Source organism: Pristiophorus japonicus, chromosome 10 (genome assembly GCF_044704955.1).
Source record: "Pristiophorus japonicus isolate sPriJap1 chromosome 10, sPriJap1.hap1, whole genome shotgun sequence".
NCBI classification, from domain to species: domain Eukaryota; kingdom Metazoa; phylum Chordata; class Chondrichthyes; family Pristiophoridae; genus Pristiophorus; species Pristiophorus japonicus.
The window spans coordinates 24,590,111-24,604,059 of NC_091986.1; the positions used below are offsets into that span (position 1 = coordinate 24,590,111).

General features: G+C 44.3%; 1 protein-coding gene across 3 annotated transcripts in view; it reads right to left on the reverse strand.

Annotated features, from left to right (window-relative positions):
- Window positions 1-373: 373 nt before the first annotated feature.
- The window catches only part of slain1a (SLAIN motif family, member 1a), a 124,472-nt gene continuing 110,896 nt past the window's right edge, over window positions 374-13,949 (reverse strand). For all 3 annotated transcript variants that reach the window (XM_070891375.1, XM_070891374.1, XM_070891376.1), the window contains 3 exons: window positions 11,628-11,759; window positions 3,259-3,541; window positions 374-524 (listed from right to left, as the gene is read on the reverse strand). In XM_070891375.1, the coding sequence (XP_070747476.1) occupies window positions 449-524; window positions 3,259-3,541; window positions 11,628-11,759 (491 nt within the window). In that variant the 3' untranslated portion in view covers window positions 374-448. The remainder of the gene's footprint in view (window positions 525-3,258; window positions 3,542-11,627; window positions 11,760-13,949) is intronic.

Here is a 13,949-nt window from a genome sequence, read left to right on the forward strand (position 1 = left end):
CCACCTCAACAGGTTGATGGTTTTGTTCAAATGCAACTCGATATAGGCAAAGTTAATTTCATTTTCTAAAAGAAAATTCCTTGTGGCAAAACGCTCATTATAATACTGACTGCTGTTTTGAAAAATGAGTAATGTAAACCAAATATTAAAGGAGTTAAATTTGGTCAAGAGGCATTTTGCACTGATAATATTGTATCTGCAAGTTTGAGGTTATTACAATGCGCAGGGCCAAGCTTTAAAAGCACAATATTACAAGTTAGTTCACTTAGTATTACTTCCACTTATTAACAAAACTTATGTAATTATGTGCCTCGCCTAGCCTTTAGCATTTTCACCGAAACCAACTGTAGGTAGAAACATCTCGTGACATGTCTAAACCCAGCCAGCTGGGCATCATTGTGTAAGAGCTCCTGATTCTCTGCCTAAACAGTCTCTGTGACAGTGAATGTCAGTAACAACCATCCCTCCAGCTTCCATCCTTAAGAGAACTGAGTGCAGTTAGGGGCTTTGGAGGCTGAAGAAAACTGAAAATAAAATGAAAGATATAATACATTAAATCACAGACTACATTCATTCCAGTTAAAACAACGTATTATACATCTGAGGTCATTTTTCACAATTACAGATTGCCAGGGAGTTTTGGTTTAGCTGCACTTGACTTTGCCAACATGGGTTCCTTTATCCTGCAAGTACGTCACTTTTACAAGAAAGGTGTCTTGGCATGATGATGATCAGCCTTAAGTTTTTGACTGTTATTAGATGATAAACAAAACAATTTTATAAAACTTTTAAAATGCACTTTTGTTCTCAGTTAAGTGTTCCAGCAGTAAACTGGAAGGTGGGACTTACAGAAATGTACATCCTAATGCCCAAAGGCCAAGGGACCCGAGGATACGGCTTGAGACTCTCAAACATGGTCGTTTCTGTAATTGAAGTGCCGTCTGTAGCTCAAAGACTATGATTAATATTCGTTTTTATGCATCTCCCTACATTACAACAGTGATTACACTTACTTGATTATGAAGCATTTTGGTAATCATCATAAAAGGTGCTATAATTGCATTTATATAGTATCTTTCTTTCTTTTTCAAAATTATTGAACTAAATCGATTTTTAAAATTTTTAAATGGGAAATATTTGCACCCATTTTGGTGAACCAATTGCTCAGAACTGACCGACTGACTGATAATGGTTAATGGATGACATTACTTTATTTTATTGGAGGCTTAACCCATTTAAAATAAATGGATTAACATCTGCATGAAAATTGCAGACAGATGAATGTCATAGAAACACATTTCATTCATCCACTAATATTGTGAACAGCCATTTCTCGGATTAGATATTGTGTCGGGTGACTTAGCAGTATGTTTGCTATTATCCAATGATGTGACTCATTTAAAGCCGACTGAATAATGAAAGTAATTTTCAACACATGACGACATTATTCTAATTACACCTAACACTTCAGTCTAATCGTGTAACAATTGGTAATAACACAACAACTTTCATTGAAGACTGGTCGATCTCTTGTGGTGTTGCACATGGAGAATCATGACCAAGTGTAACCTTCAGGGGAAATGGGGTTACAGGGCGAGAGATAGTTAGATCAGGGTACGTAGATATAATTCAGCCCCTACTTTAAAGTAATAATTTAGTCCTTATTGTTGTATTCCCATTATAAATTATGATCACATTTATAATGCAAACTGCTTGTGTAAACCTGTTGCACTGTAATTATACCCTCTCACATCCAAGCAGCTCCACTTACAAGAGGGTATAATTACATGGTAGTTTCTATTTTAATTGTGGACATAAGAATTGATTAAATGGATAAAGTTTGCAGTGTGCGCAGACATAAAGGGGCCAAAATTCATCCCCGCTGGAAACCTGGCGCAACTCAAGTTTTCAAAGTGTTTTTACTGCCGTTTTGGATGAGGTCACCGCTTTTCCCAAATTCAGCTCTTTGTCTTATTTTTTTTTTAAGCGGCCAAGAAGCCGGTCATAATGGGAACGGAAGTGTGGCGGTAACTGCTGGTGAGGGGTTGGAGGTGTAGGCGGGACGGATTCTCTGCCGCTGTCACTCAGCGGCGGAGCGGTGGTGACGTCACTTCGTGTCTGCGGCACGACGTATCTCTCCTCCTTTAAAAGGGGAGAGAATCGGCGATTGTTTAGGATCGGCCACTGGGCCACCAGGAAGGGTTTCGGCCGGGCCAGCGGCCTGGCACACGAGAGGGGATGGTCCGGCCGAACCAGGGGGCACAATAGTCCGGCCGGCATAGAAGTCAGCCGGCAAAGAAAATAAAATGGCGGCTGCGGCATTGGGCCCCTGCCTTTAATGGCCGCCGCGCAGCCTGGGCTGAGAAAGGGAATGAAAGGTGCACCGACAGAAAAAGCTGTCAGGGCACCACTCGGTGAGTATAAGATTTTTCGGGCTGAACTTTGAGGGAGGTGGGGGGCGTCCCGGCGGTGCGTGCACTGATGACGTGCTCACGACCGCTCGACATCAGCGGGGTGGAAAAATACCCCTTAGCTTGCGGCGGCCATTCGACCAGAAATCGGCAGCCGGTCAACTCTACCACATGGCCGCTACATTCTGCCGGTAATGGGCCTTATTCAGGAGCTGAATTTCGGCCCCAAGATATTTAGCATTTTAATCGTCGATCTTCTTTGGAGTTGTAAGTCTTTTTTTAATATATATATAATATATATCATAAACGGGCTAGATTTAGTAAAAAGAAAAGGGGATTAAAAATGATTGGCTACTGTGGTATGGTATTAGAGGACAATTAGGACCAGTGCAACGGGGCTCCATTTTGAGCCACCTACTTTACGAGGACCAAAAACATTTGAGGGGAATTTTCAAGGAAATAATCACTTAGCACGACTGGTTAAATGTTTGAACATTTAAGGCACAACCATTTAGCCACAAATGTCACTTCAATTTGTTCCCCCAAGTTGGGAAATCACAGTTATTTCACAACTCAAGCTTCACTTAATGGACTCTCCACGGAGCTCTGCAAGGTGGCGGGGGATTAAGTTTCATCAGCTCCCTAAACCACACATTAAATCGGATTGCTTCATGGTGGTGGAGCAGAAGTAAAATAAGCTGCACTCAAGGACTCTCTCCGAGTACTCGCAAAGCAGCAGTCAGCAAGAGTTAACAGCTGACACGGCCCAGAGCAGAAAATGCATAGGAATAAATAAAACCATTTATTTCACAGATAAATAGTTCCAATTATTAAAAAAAAACCTCACCTTCGGACTGGTTGCGCTAATTTGCTTCTGGGTATTCCACTGGCTCCAATAGCCGATGTTGGTCTGGGAAGGCCACTGCGACCTAGTATTGCTGTGTTTGCAGGCCGATTGGGTAAAGGGATGCCAGTACTCGAGATGGAATGCAAACTGACAGACGTATGGATCCCATTTGTGTTACTCACGGTTGGGCTCACATAGGCCGTTGCTTTCGGTGGTTGCCGGACTGACAATGGAAAATGGCCGACGCTGTTGACTCGGTGTTGAAGTTTATTTAGAGAAGGGCCTACGAAGGAAGTGAAGATTAGGATTACTTATACATTTGTTTATTTCCCCTCAGCATGAACTTGTAGGGGTTTTAGCCTTAAGTAAGGGCATTTTTAAGACTGCTTGAGCATTACATTCAACTGCAGTGATCTTTGAAGTGAGATGTTGCCCTTCAATGAACTTCAGTGCAAAGCAGTGATAACCACATAGTTATACATTGAAGCATTTCCATGGAAACATCTACTGCGTTGTTTCAAACTGTAAAGTTAGTCGAGTCAAATTGCTGTCTTAGACAGTTCATTCAGGCCCTTTATTGCTGCAATAGGTCTGAATGTGGCAACAAATGTATGAGGATCAAAGTATGCAAAGTAATACATCATCATCATAGGCAGTCCCTCGAAGCGAGGATGACTTGCTTCCACTCCAAAAAGGGATGAGTTCACAGGTGTTTCAATGAAGGACCCAATATTCCAGATCCTGAACTACAGCGTGAAGGGTGGAAGATGCCTGTGCGTGGATTTTTTTTAAACGTGTGGTGGCCGTTGCACACCAGCCACCACACGGGCTTGACAGAGCTAGGTCTTGGTCCAGTGGCAAGGATTACCCAAACTAACTGGACACCAGCTCGGCTGCACAGACCGAGCGCGCACACACATCGCAGTGTGGGCTGGCCCGTGCTGCCCCTGGGCCCTCGCCTCTTCTGGACTCCAGGTTCACGCCTCTCCTGGGCCCCGGTCACTTCCCTCTACGGACCCTTGCCGCTCCTTCGCCCCTCCTGCTGTGCCTGCCCGCACTACAATCAGCGACCTGACTTCGTAGCCGTCGCCCTCCTGCAGCAGCACGCGCTGCTCCCTGCAGTGGCCCCGGCCTGCTGATGGTCTTGCAGGTCGGGACCGTGCCGATTTCAGAGCCGGGCTGCTGCACACTGCTCCCTCCAATGGCCCCGGCCTGCTGATGGTCTTGCAGGCTGGGACCGCACCGATTACATATGCAGCTCCTCTTGACAGATCTAAACTAAATATGAGGTGGGTCTAATTCAACAGGAGCATATCAGATATAATTTGCAATGAACTTGGCTGTGGGGCAGGTGCACTGAATATCAGAAATTCATCCATTTCATTTGTTATTGCTTTAGTCACAATGGAGCCTGTTGCACCATATTCAAACAAGACGAGATTGTTAATTCAATATAGAAACAAGCGCCTATGCAGCATCACTTCATGTCACTCAGTAACTAGGGCCCTACTTTCTGGAACTCCCTCTCCAAGTACCTTGGCCCTCATCACTTTCTTCCTTGCTTCCAAAAGCTTCCTACGAACCCTTCCCCTCTGTTTCCTGCCCTTCCCTAACCTTTCTGTTTCGTAGCTCACCATTGCTCAATGTCAACTTTAGTCATCCATCCTGCAAAGTGTTTGAACTTCTCTCTGTACATTAGGAATTGTTATAGAAATCTAAATTGCTGTGAAAGCCCTCCCCATTGCCACTCACCTTAAAGTGATAGGTACAGTACAAAGCTTACAGCATCTCAGTGGCAAACTTTAGATGCGCCATTGAGAAAGCAAGACCACGATCACTCGTGTGCATGACTGGCCATCCTGTTGTACACTTATCCATTGTGCAAACTTGGGAATATTTTAATTCCATAGTTTCCCATAAAACATGCTGACAGCTGATCTACTGGCAAACAATAAAATAAACAAAGCAATAAGCAGCCTCTATCAGCAGGTCACATACTGTTGGCATGACCGCTTGTGTGGAACAATATTAATTGTCTACACTGCTGTTGAGAGAACTGAGCTTGTGTTATTTGACATTGGTAGGTCAGCTGATTCTGCCAGCGGGGTTTGTGGAGGTGAACTTTATTTGGATTGGGTGGGGTGAGGAGCACTGTTGGAGGTGCCAGTCATCCACGTGTGCTGCCACAGGGATAGATAGGGTGAGGACTGTGCACCAATACGGGAACTGCCCTGCTTTAAAATAACATTCCTTTTCTCAATGCAACAAAGAGAAAGCACCAAAGATTATAGGTTGTTTTCTCCTCAGAGGTACATCATAAACTCCTGCATTCATCAGATCATCTTCCGCTATTTCTGCCAGCATCAACATGATCCCACCACTGAACCGATCTCCCCCTTCCCTTCTCTCTCTGTTCCCTCCAGGACACCTGAGTTCACTCTGCAACACCTGTCCACTCACCTTCTCCCGCACTATCCTCCAGGGCCCTAAACACTCTTTCCATGGGAGACATCAATTCATGCGTGCTTTCGCCAACACAGAATACTATATTTGTTGCTCATGCTGCAATCTTCTCTACACTGGGGAGACCAAATGCAGGTGAGGCAACTTTTAAAAATTCATTCACGGGATATGGGCGTCGCTGACAAGGCCAGCCTTTAATGCCCATCCCTAATTGCCCCCGAGAAAGTGGTGGTGAGCCGCCGCCTTGAACCGCTGCAATCCATGTGGTGAAGGTACTCCCACAGTGCTGTTAGGGGAGGGAGTTCTGGATTTTGACCCAGCGATGATGAAGGATCAAGGATATATTTCAAAGTCAACATGGTGTGTAACTTGGAAGTGGTGGTGTTCCCATGCACCTGCTACCCTTGTCCTTCTAGGTGGTCGAGCTTGTGGGTTTGGGAGGTGCTGCTGAAGAAGCCTTGGCGAGTTGCTGCAGTGCATCTTGTAGATGGTTCACACTACAGACATGGTGTGCTGGTGGTGGTGGAGGGAGTGAAAGTTTAAGGTGATGGACGGGGTGCAAATCAAGTGGAACTCCTGCAGCAATGTCCTGGAGCTGAGATGATTGGCCTCCAACAATCACAACCATCTTCCTTTGTGCTAGGTATGACTCCAGCCAGTGGACAGATTTCCCCGATTCCCATAGACTTCAAGTTTACTCGGGTTCTTTGATGTCACACTCGGTCAAATGCTGTCTTGATGTCAAGGGTAATCACTCTTACCTCACTTTACCTGGAATTCAGCTTTTTTGTACATGTTTGGCCATAATAAGGTGTGGAGCCGAGTGGTCCTGGCAGAACCCAAACTGGGCATCGGTGAGCAGGTTATTGGTGAGTAAGTGCCGCTTGATAGCACTGTCGAGGACAACTTCCATCACTTTGCTGATGATTGAGAGTAGACTGATGGGGCGGTAATTGCCGGATTAGATTTGTCCTGCTTTTTATCGACAGGACATACCTGGGCAGTTTTCCACATTGTCGCGTAGATGCCAGTATTGTAGCTGTACTGGAACAGCTTGGCCAGAGGCACGGCTAGTTCTGGAGCACAAGTCTTCAACACGACGAGGGGGTTACCTTATGATGATAGATTGAGTAGACTGGGTCTTTACTCGTTGGAGTTCAGAAGGATGAGGGATGATCTTATAGAAACATTTAAAATAATGAAAGGGATAGACAAGATAGAGGCAGAGAGGTGTTCCACTGGTCGGGGAGACTAGAACTAGGGGCACAGCCTCAAAATACGTGGGAGCCAATTTAAAACCGAGTCGAGAAAGAATTTCTTCTCCCAGAGGGTTATGAATCTGTGGAATTCTCTGCCCAGGGAAGCAGTTGAGGCTAGCTCATTGAATGTATTCAAATCACAGATAGATAGATTTTTAACCAATAAGGGAATTAAGGGTTATGGGGAGCGGGCGGGTAAGTGGAGCGGAGTCCACGGCCAGATCAGCCATGATCTTGTTGAGTGGCGGAGCAGGCGCGATGGGCTCGATGGCCTACTCCTGTTCCTAATTCTTATGTTCTTATAAATGAAGAATTACCGCCAGTACAGATGGGGCGGAGATTGGAGGGAACTTCGATCCTTTTGTGTTCAAAAATGAACGGGGCGGTGTTAGGGGCGGCAGAGGGGTGGAAGAGAATCGGGAGCGGGGCGGAAGATGTCATTTACCGTCATGCTAAACACGTCAGTGCGACGCGGTAGTGCCATGTTGCACTGACACATAGCATCATCCCCCCACCCCTTCACTTAAAGGGGAGGGACGCCGCGAGGCCTCCTTGGCACCCAAAAGGGGGTGCCGGGATGCCTGTTAGTGGCCTGGCCCGGCCGAACCAACGGCCGACATTGTCGGGCCGGCTTCAGAGTCAGCTGACAATTGGAACAAAATGGCGGCCACGGCAGTGCGCCCTCCCCTTTAATGGAGCACACTCCGCCCAGCCACTGGCAGCTTTCCGCTGCGTGAAGCTGTCGGGGGGCACCGACTGGTGGCGGCTGCGCTCCCGTGGGGCAATTTCTCCCATGGGACGGGAAAGGGATCACTGCTGGGCGGTAAGGTGGCGGTGCGTGGCCAACAACGGGTCGGAGCGCTGAGCGGGGCGGAAACACGGGGCACGGCGGAAGTCCGTTTGCACCGCCCCCGGTCTGGGGTCAAATCCGGATGAGTCGCATCATCCGCCTGCCTCCGGTCGGAAAGGCCTTCCTGCCCCATTACCGTCTCTTTAAAAAAAAAAGGGGCAATTTTGGCCCCCTTTCCCTTCCCTCCCGCTAACCATTGTTACGATTATACTGAAATGCTTGTTCATCTATCATTTTCTTTTAAAGTTCTGGTGCAGGGTTGAGTGCCTGAACCACTCGCGTATCTGTTCTCGGATGCTGGCCAAGAAACTGCGATCCCAGCATTTTCAGTTTTGGTTTTGGATTTCCTGTCTTTTTGGTGTTTTATATTAAAGTTAAACCTGTTCTACTCCATTACCAGCATGTTGTATTGGAATGCAACTCCTGTTCAACTGCATTTTACAAGCCAAGGTTCACTTAAAATGGTCTCCTTTGTATAAGGTACGACCAATTGTTTCGAAACATTTAATTTGAGAGCTCAACGTTGCATAAAGGAGAACAATGGCTAAATCCACATCCATTCTAGAAAGGTCGCTTGCAATCAAACAGCAAGCTGCCTGGAACAAAAGGGAAACTGCAGCTGGCTTTCAGAGCTGCGTTGAATTGTCACTTCATTCTCGCTCCTTCCCCAAATACGACGTGAATTCCTCCACAGCAAAACGACTCTCAGCAAGAACTGACAGGCCTCACCGCTGAGGTGTGCTGTGACTCAACAACCAAGGCAAACCACAGGAACGGCAGCATGGTAGTATTGTTACTGGACTAGTAATCCAGTAGTCCCCGGACTAATAATCCACAGACATGAGTTCAAATCCCACCACGGCAGCTGTGGAATTTAAATTCAATTCAAAATAAATCTGGAATAAAAAGCTAGTATTCGTAATCATGACCATGAAACTACCGGATTGTCGTAATGGCCTTTAGGGAAGGAAATCTGCCATTCTTACCTGGTCTGGGCCTATACGTGACTCCAGACCTACAGCAGTCTGGTTGACTCTTAACTGCCCTCTGAAATGGCCTCGCGAGCCACTCAGTTGTATTGAAGAAGGTGGCTCACCACCACCTTCTTGAGGGCAATTCGGGATGGGCAATAAATGCCGGCCTTGCCAGCGACGTCCACATCCTGTGAATGAATTTAAAAAAACAACCAAGGCAAAAAAACTGCTCGAATGAGTTTAGCTCCAGGGCTTCGGGAAATTGCTCCACCAAAACTAAGTGTGCCCACCCCGGCTTTAGAAATGTAGCTGAATAGCTTAAGCAGCAGAAGGGTTTGTTCCTCAGTTCAGAACTTTGCATTGGCCATCTTACATAGAATTTACAGCACAGGAACAGTCTGTTCAGCTCAACAGATCGATGCTGGTGTTTATGCTTCACGTGAGACGCCTCCAACCCTTCTTCATCTAACCCTATCAGCATATCCTTCTATTGCTTTCTCCCTCGTGTGTTGATCGAGCTACTCCTTAAATGTATCAATGCTATTCATGTCAACCACTCCATGTGGCAGCGAGCAATGCTTCCGCTAAGGTGGGCACATGTGGCTGCGCAGTAATCCGAAAGGTCCAACGCAGGCCGCTCACCGGCTCGGACATTGTAAATACCGCGCATGCGCAGAAATTTAATGGGGCTGCGCATTAAACGAAATGGACCGCGCAGAACAAACAGGGAACCTTAGTAGCGACAACAATCTTAGCTAATGAAGTTAACAGTGCTCCCACTACAGTAGTGAGCTTCTGCTTGGCCCAGTGCCCCTAATAACTAGACAGAGCATCAAAATCACTGACTTCAAAGAATCCTTACATTGGTCTGCAAATATCCGGTTTGTCTTGAAGTTGGTTAAATGCAAAGTCTTTTCTATAAAGGTCTTTTAGAGTTAGGAGCTCGGTACATGCGTCAAAACCAGTGTGTAGGGCACACTTGATTACACAGAAAGGAAAGCCCCCATGCACGAAAATCTGAGACACTCCCTCAAAAAAATAAATCACATTACCCACCCACCCTCCCCCATAGAATGTTTCAGTATAAGGGGTGTCGTTGTTGTGTGAGGCGGACTGGTTGGGCTGGGTGCTCTTTGCCTTTCCGTCATTGTTCATAGGTTTGTGTGTAAGCTTCAGGGCTGCTGACCAAGGGCCGTGCGGCTCTTTGTTAGCTGGCATGGACACAATAGGCCGAAATGGCCTCCTTCTGCGTTGTAAATTTCTATGTTTCTATGTTTCATACAAACAAAAAGCAAGAATTCCAAAAGTGAGGCTTTCAAACACACACAGAAAAAATCAGATCCCCGTACACAAAAATGGCTCCTGGAGCATAAACACCGGCATAGACCTTTGGGCTGAATGGCCTGTTTCTGTGCTGTCAATTCAATCTAATTCTATGTAAATGCAAGACCGGCGTACACAGGAATTCAAAATTTTACATACAGAACGTGCACAAATGCAAATAAAGTCAAGCCCTCCCCTACTCCATCCTTCGTCATGGAGACCAATTATATTGGTCCTACAGCAACCTCAGCTGAGATCAGTCGAATTAGCACAGGATCTAACTCCGAACCTTTGAGTCTGTATGGTTCAGGTACTTACTGCTTCTGCCAACTTCTTTATTGAGGGCACATTAAATATTTGTGTGAATTATAAAGCATTACTAAAGTTCATAGAACAAGATCTTCAGTAGGTATCCTAATGGGATTGAAGAGGTTCACCTTATTTGGTGATTATTTTGATTAATTTCAATGAAACTTTTAAGATTTTTGTTTAATTGAAGACATGTTAAAAGTTCAGCAGAGATTTAAAAATGTTAACATTTGATGTCAAACACATCAGAGATACCAACACTGGAACCTGAAAAACAATGACAGTGGAGAAAATCAGTTCTGTAATGGGAGAAGGTAAGATCTTTCAAATCAAACTGCTGAGGTTCCTCGTCCTTGGCGGAAAATAATTAAAAAAAACATTTGAAAAGTATTGATCACCAAGTATAAATATGATTTTAGTCAGAATAGAGGAATTTAAGAAATGGTGATAAACCATCAAGTAGGGATAATTATCATTTGTGCAAATTTCCTTTTTTAATAGAAATACTCTCTCCTAAGATTGATTTTTCTCTTTTCAATAGGACTTTAAACTTACAGGATCTTTTAATTCAGATTTTATGCTCCCTTCTTATTTTCCAAGACAAAGTTTCCTTTGAAAGGTTTAAAATGTGCCCTTTGTAAGATCTGGTCGCTGTGTCTACACTTTCGCGATTTGGTGGCTAGTTTCAATACCAGTTGTGGCAACAAATACACAATTTTCCTTACTGAATACTGATATTATTAGGTTTGTCTCCGATATAGTAGAAAGGTCAAGACTGCCGAAATAAAACGATTTAAAACTTTGCAGAAACCAGCTATGCTGAGTACAAGGAGGTTAAAAGATCCATGCCCACAAGTCATCCTATTCCTAGCTTTCCCAGGAGTAAGAAAAACTCCTCCCCAAATCTCACTGTTCCCACATGCCTCCTCAAAGTTATTAGTGAGGCATCTCCAATAGCGTCCCGCTAGCAGTTCACTTGCTCACCCTTTTAGCCCAAGAATGGTATGTGGCTCAGCAAGACAAATATTTAAAAACTAGGGTTGGAAAGAGATTTGAAAGAAAAGGAAAGTCCAATTGTTCAGATCGCAGGACAACATTATGTATCATGCAATGGAATAAGGAATGTAATCATCAGAGAACTAAACTAACCTCACACGATAAAGGCTACTCACGGGCAGAGTTTATACTCACATGCTGGTGACTGGAGTCGTGAAATTCCATTCTGTAGGTTTGAATCAAAACTTCTGCTATTCTTAAAAGAGTCAGGTGAACTGGTAGCACTGAATGAACGGGCCAGGTTTGGCATACTGCGTCTGAGTTTTTCTGCAACAGGAAAAAAAATGTCAAGTTCAGCTACAAACCTGAAGTTGATGGAACCGCCGCTTTGACAACCAAAGCAAATTTATTCAGAGTGGAGCAAATAATCAGTGTTACTTATATTTTTAAAATGGAAATGAAAAAACTGCAAATGTCAGAAATCTGATATAAAAAAAACTAAAATTGCTTTAAGTGCACGGCAGGCCAGCATCTGAAAAAGGAATAAACAGTTTTGCATTTAAGTAGAGAGCCTTCATCAGAACAGTTCAAGTGGAGGGTCTGCTACCCAAGTCTGAGCCCATCTTTTCTCTCATCTAATGCTATGGGAACTGCTGTTTATTTCCAGTATTTTCTGTTTTAACTCCCGTAGAAAGAATAACTTATATTCACCACAACTTTTAACACTTTTTGAAATTCCTTCAATACTCCCTGTCGAAGGAACTAGCAGCTTTCCTCCACCTGTTCGCTACCCACATGACAAATCTGAGACTATGGTCATGGGGTCATGGTGCATCTGGGAGCATCCTCCATCAGACACAACAACAAACATGGTGGAACACCCATCACATTCATAGAAATTTACAGCGCAGAAGGAGGCCATTTTGGCCCATCACATCCACGCCGGCCGACAAAGAGCCAGCCGTACGCCCTCGGTCACCAGCCCTGAAGGTTACATATAAACCTATGAACAATGAACAATGGCGGAAAGGTAAAGAGCACCCAGCCCAACCAGTCCGCCCCACACAACTGCGACACCCCTCAATATGAAACATTCTACACTCCACCCCAATTGGAGCCATCAGCGTATAGTTTGATAAACAGGTCAGAAACACACAGCCAATGTCCTAGATTCTCCACAGATCCAAACTCGTTGGTCAGAAGCAAAGGACTCCCTCCCATCATTTTTTGAAGCAAAAGGAAACTTGTAATAACTTGTATTTTAAATTGGGCCAGAATAGCTGTGTGAATTTCTACTGAGCTCAAAAACAGGATTCCTGTATTATTAGGCACTTGCCAATTTAAATAACATTTTTAAGTACTTTGCATTAATAAACTCACGCAAATCATCAATAAACTATGTTAAAGAAGGACTTGGCATATACAGAATACAGACCATATCAAAAGACCAACACACAGACACATAATATTTGTTATTATCAACAGATGGAGTTTACATAAAGCCTCCTGTCTTGATCTTCTTAGGGCTCTCGTACATTTCACAAAAATATAAATACGAAAGTTTCATCACTGCAATACAAGAGATTTATGCCAAAGGCACTCAGATACAGAAAAGGTTACTATATTGTATTACTTATGAGAAACATCAGTGCTCATTGGATGGTACAACAACTTATAAAAGTCTTGTTAGGGATTAAAATGAATATGTAATCATACAAATACAATATATTCAAGTTATTTTCTTTAACTACGTTGACTTTCTTAACTTCAATACTGCATTAAACCTTTGGACAAGTACTAATTTTTATAAAACTTTAAAAATGTTTCCAAACAAGGTCACACAATGCATCTCACTCCTAATCCAAATTTCTGACAAGATTTCAAAGTCTTACAACAAAAACTATATTTACATAGCACCTTTAACATAGTAAAACGTTCCAAGACGTTTCACAGCAGTGTTATAAGACAAAACAGATAAATTTGACACCGAGCCACATAAGAAATTATGGCAGATGACCAAAAGCTTGGTTAAAGAAGTAGGTCTTAAGGAGCGTCTTGAAGGAGGAAAGAGAGGTAGAGAGGTGGAGAGGTTTAGGGAGGGAGTTCCAGAGCTTAGGGCCCAGGCAGTTGAAGGCACGGTCACCGAAGGTTGAGCAGTTACAATCAGGGATGCTCAAGAGGGCAGAATTTGAGGAGGGCAGACATCTAGTGGGGTTGTGAGGCTGAAAGAGATTACAGAGATAGAGAGTGACGAGGCAATGGAGAGCTTTGTAAACAAGGATGAGAATTTTGAAATCGAGGCATTGCTTAACCGGGGGCCAATATAGGTCAGCGAACACAGGGGTGATGGGTGAACGGGACTTGGTGCGGGTTAGGACACGGGTTGCTGAGTTTTGGATGACCTCAAGTTTACCTAGTATAGAATGTGAGAGGTTAGCCAGGAGTGTGTTGGAGTAGCCAAATCTAGAGGTAACAAAGGCATGAATGAGGGTTTCAGCAGCAGAAGAGCTGAGGCAA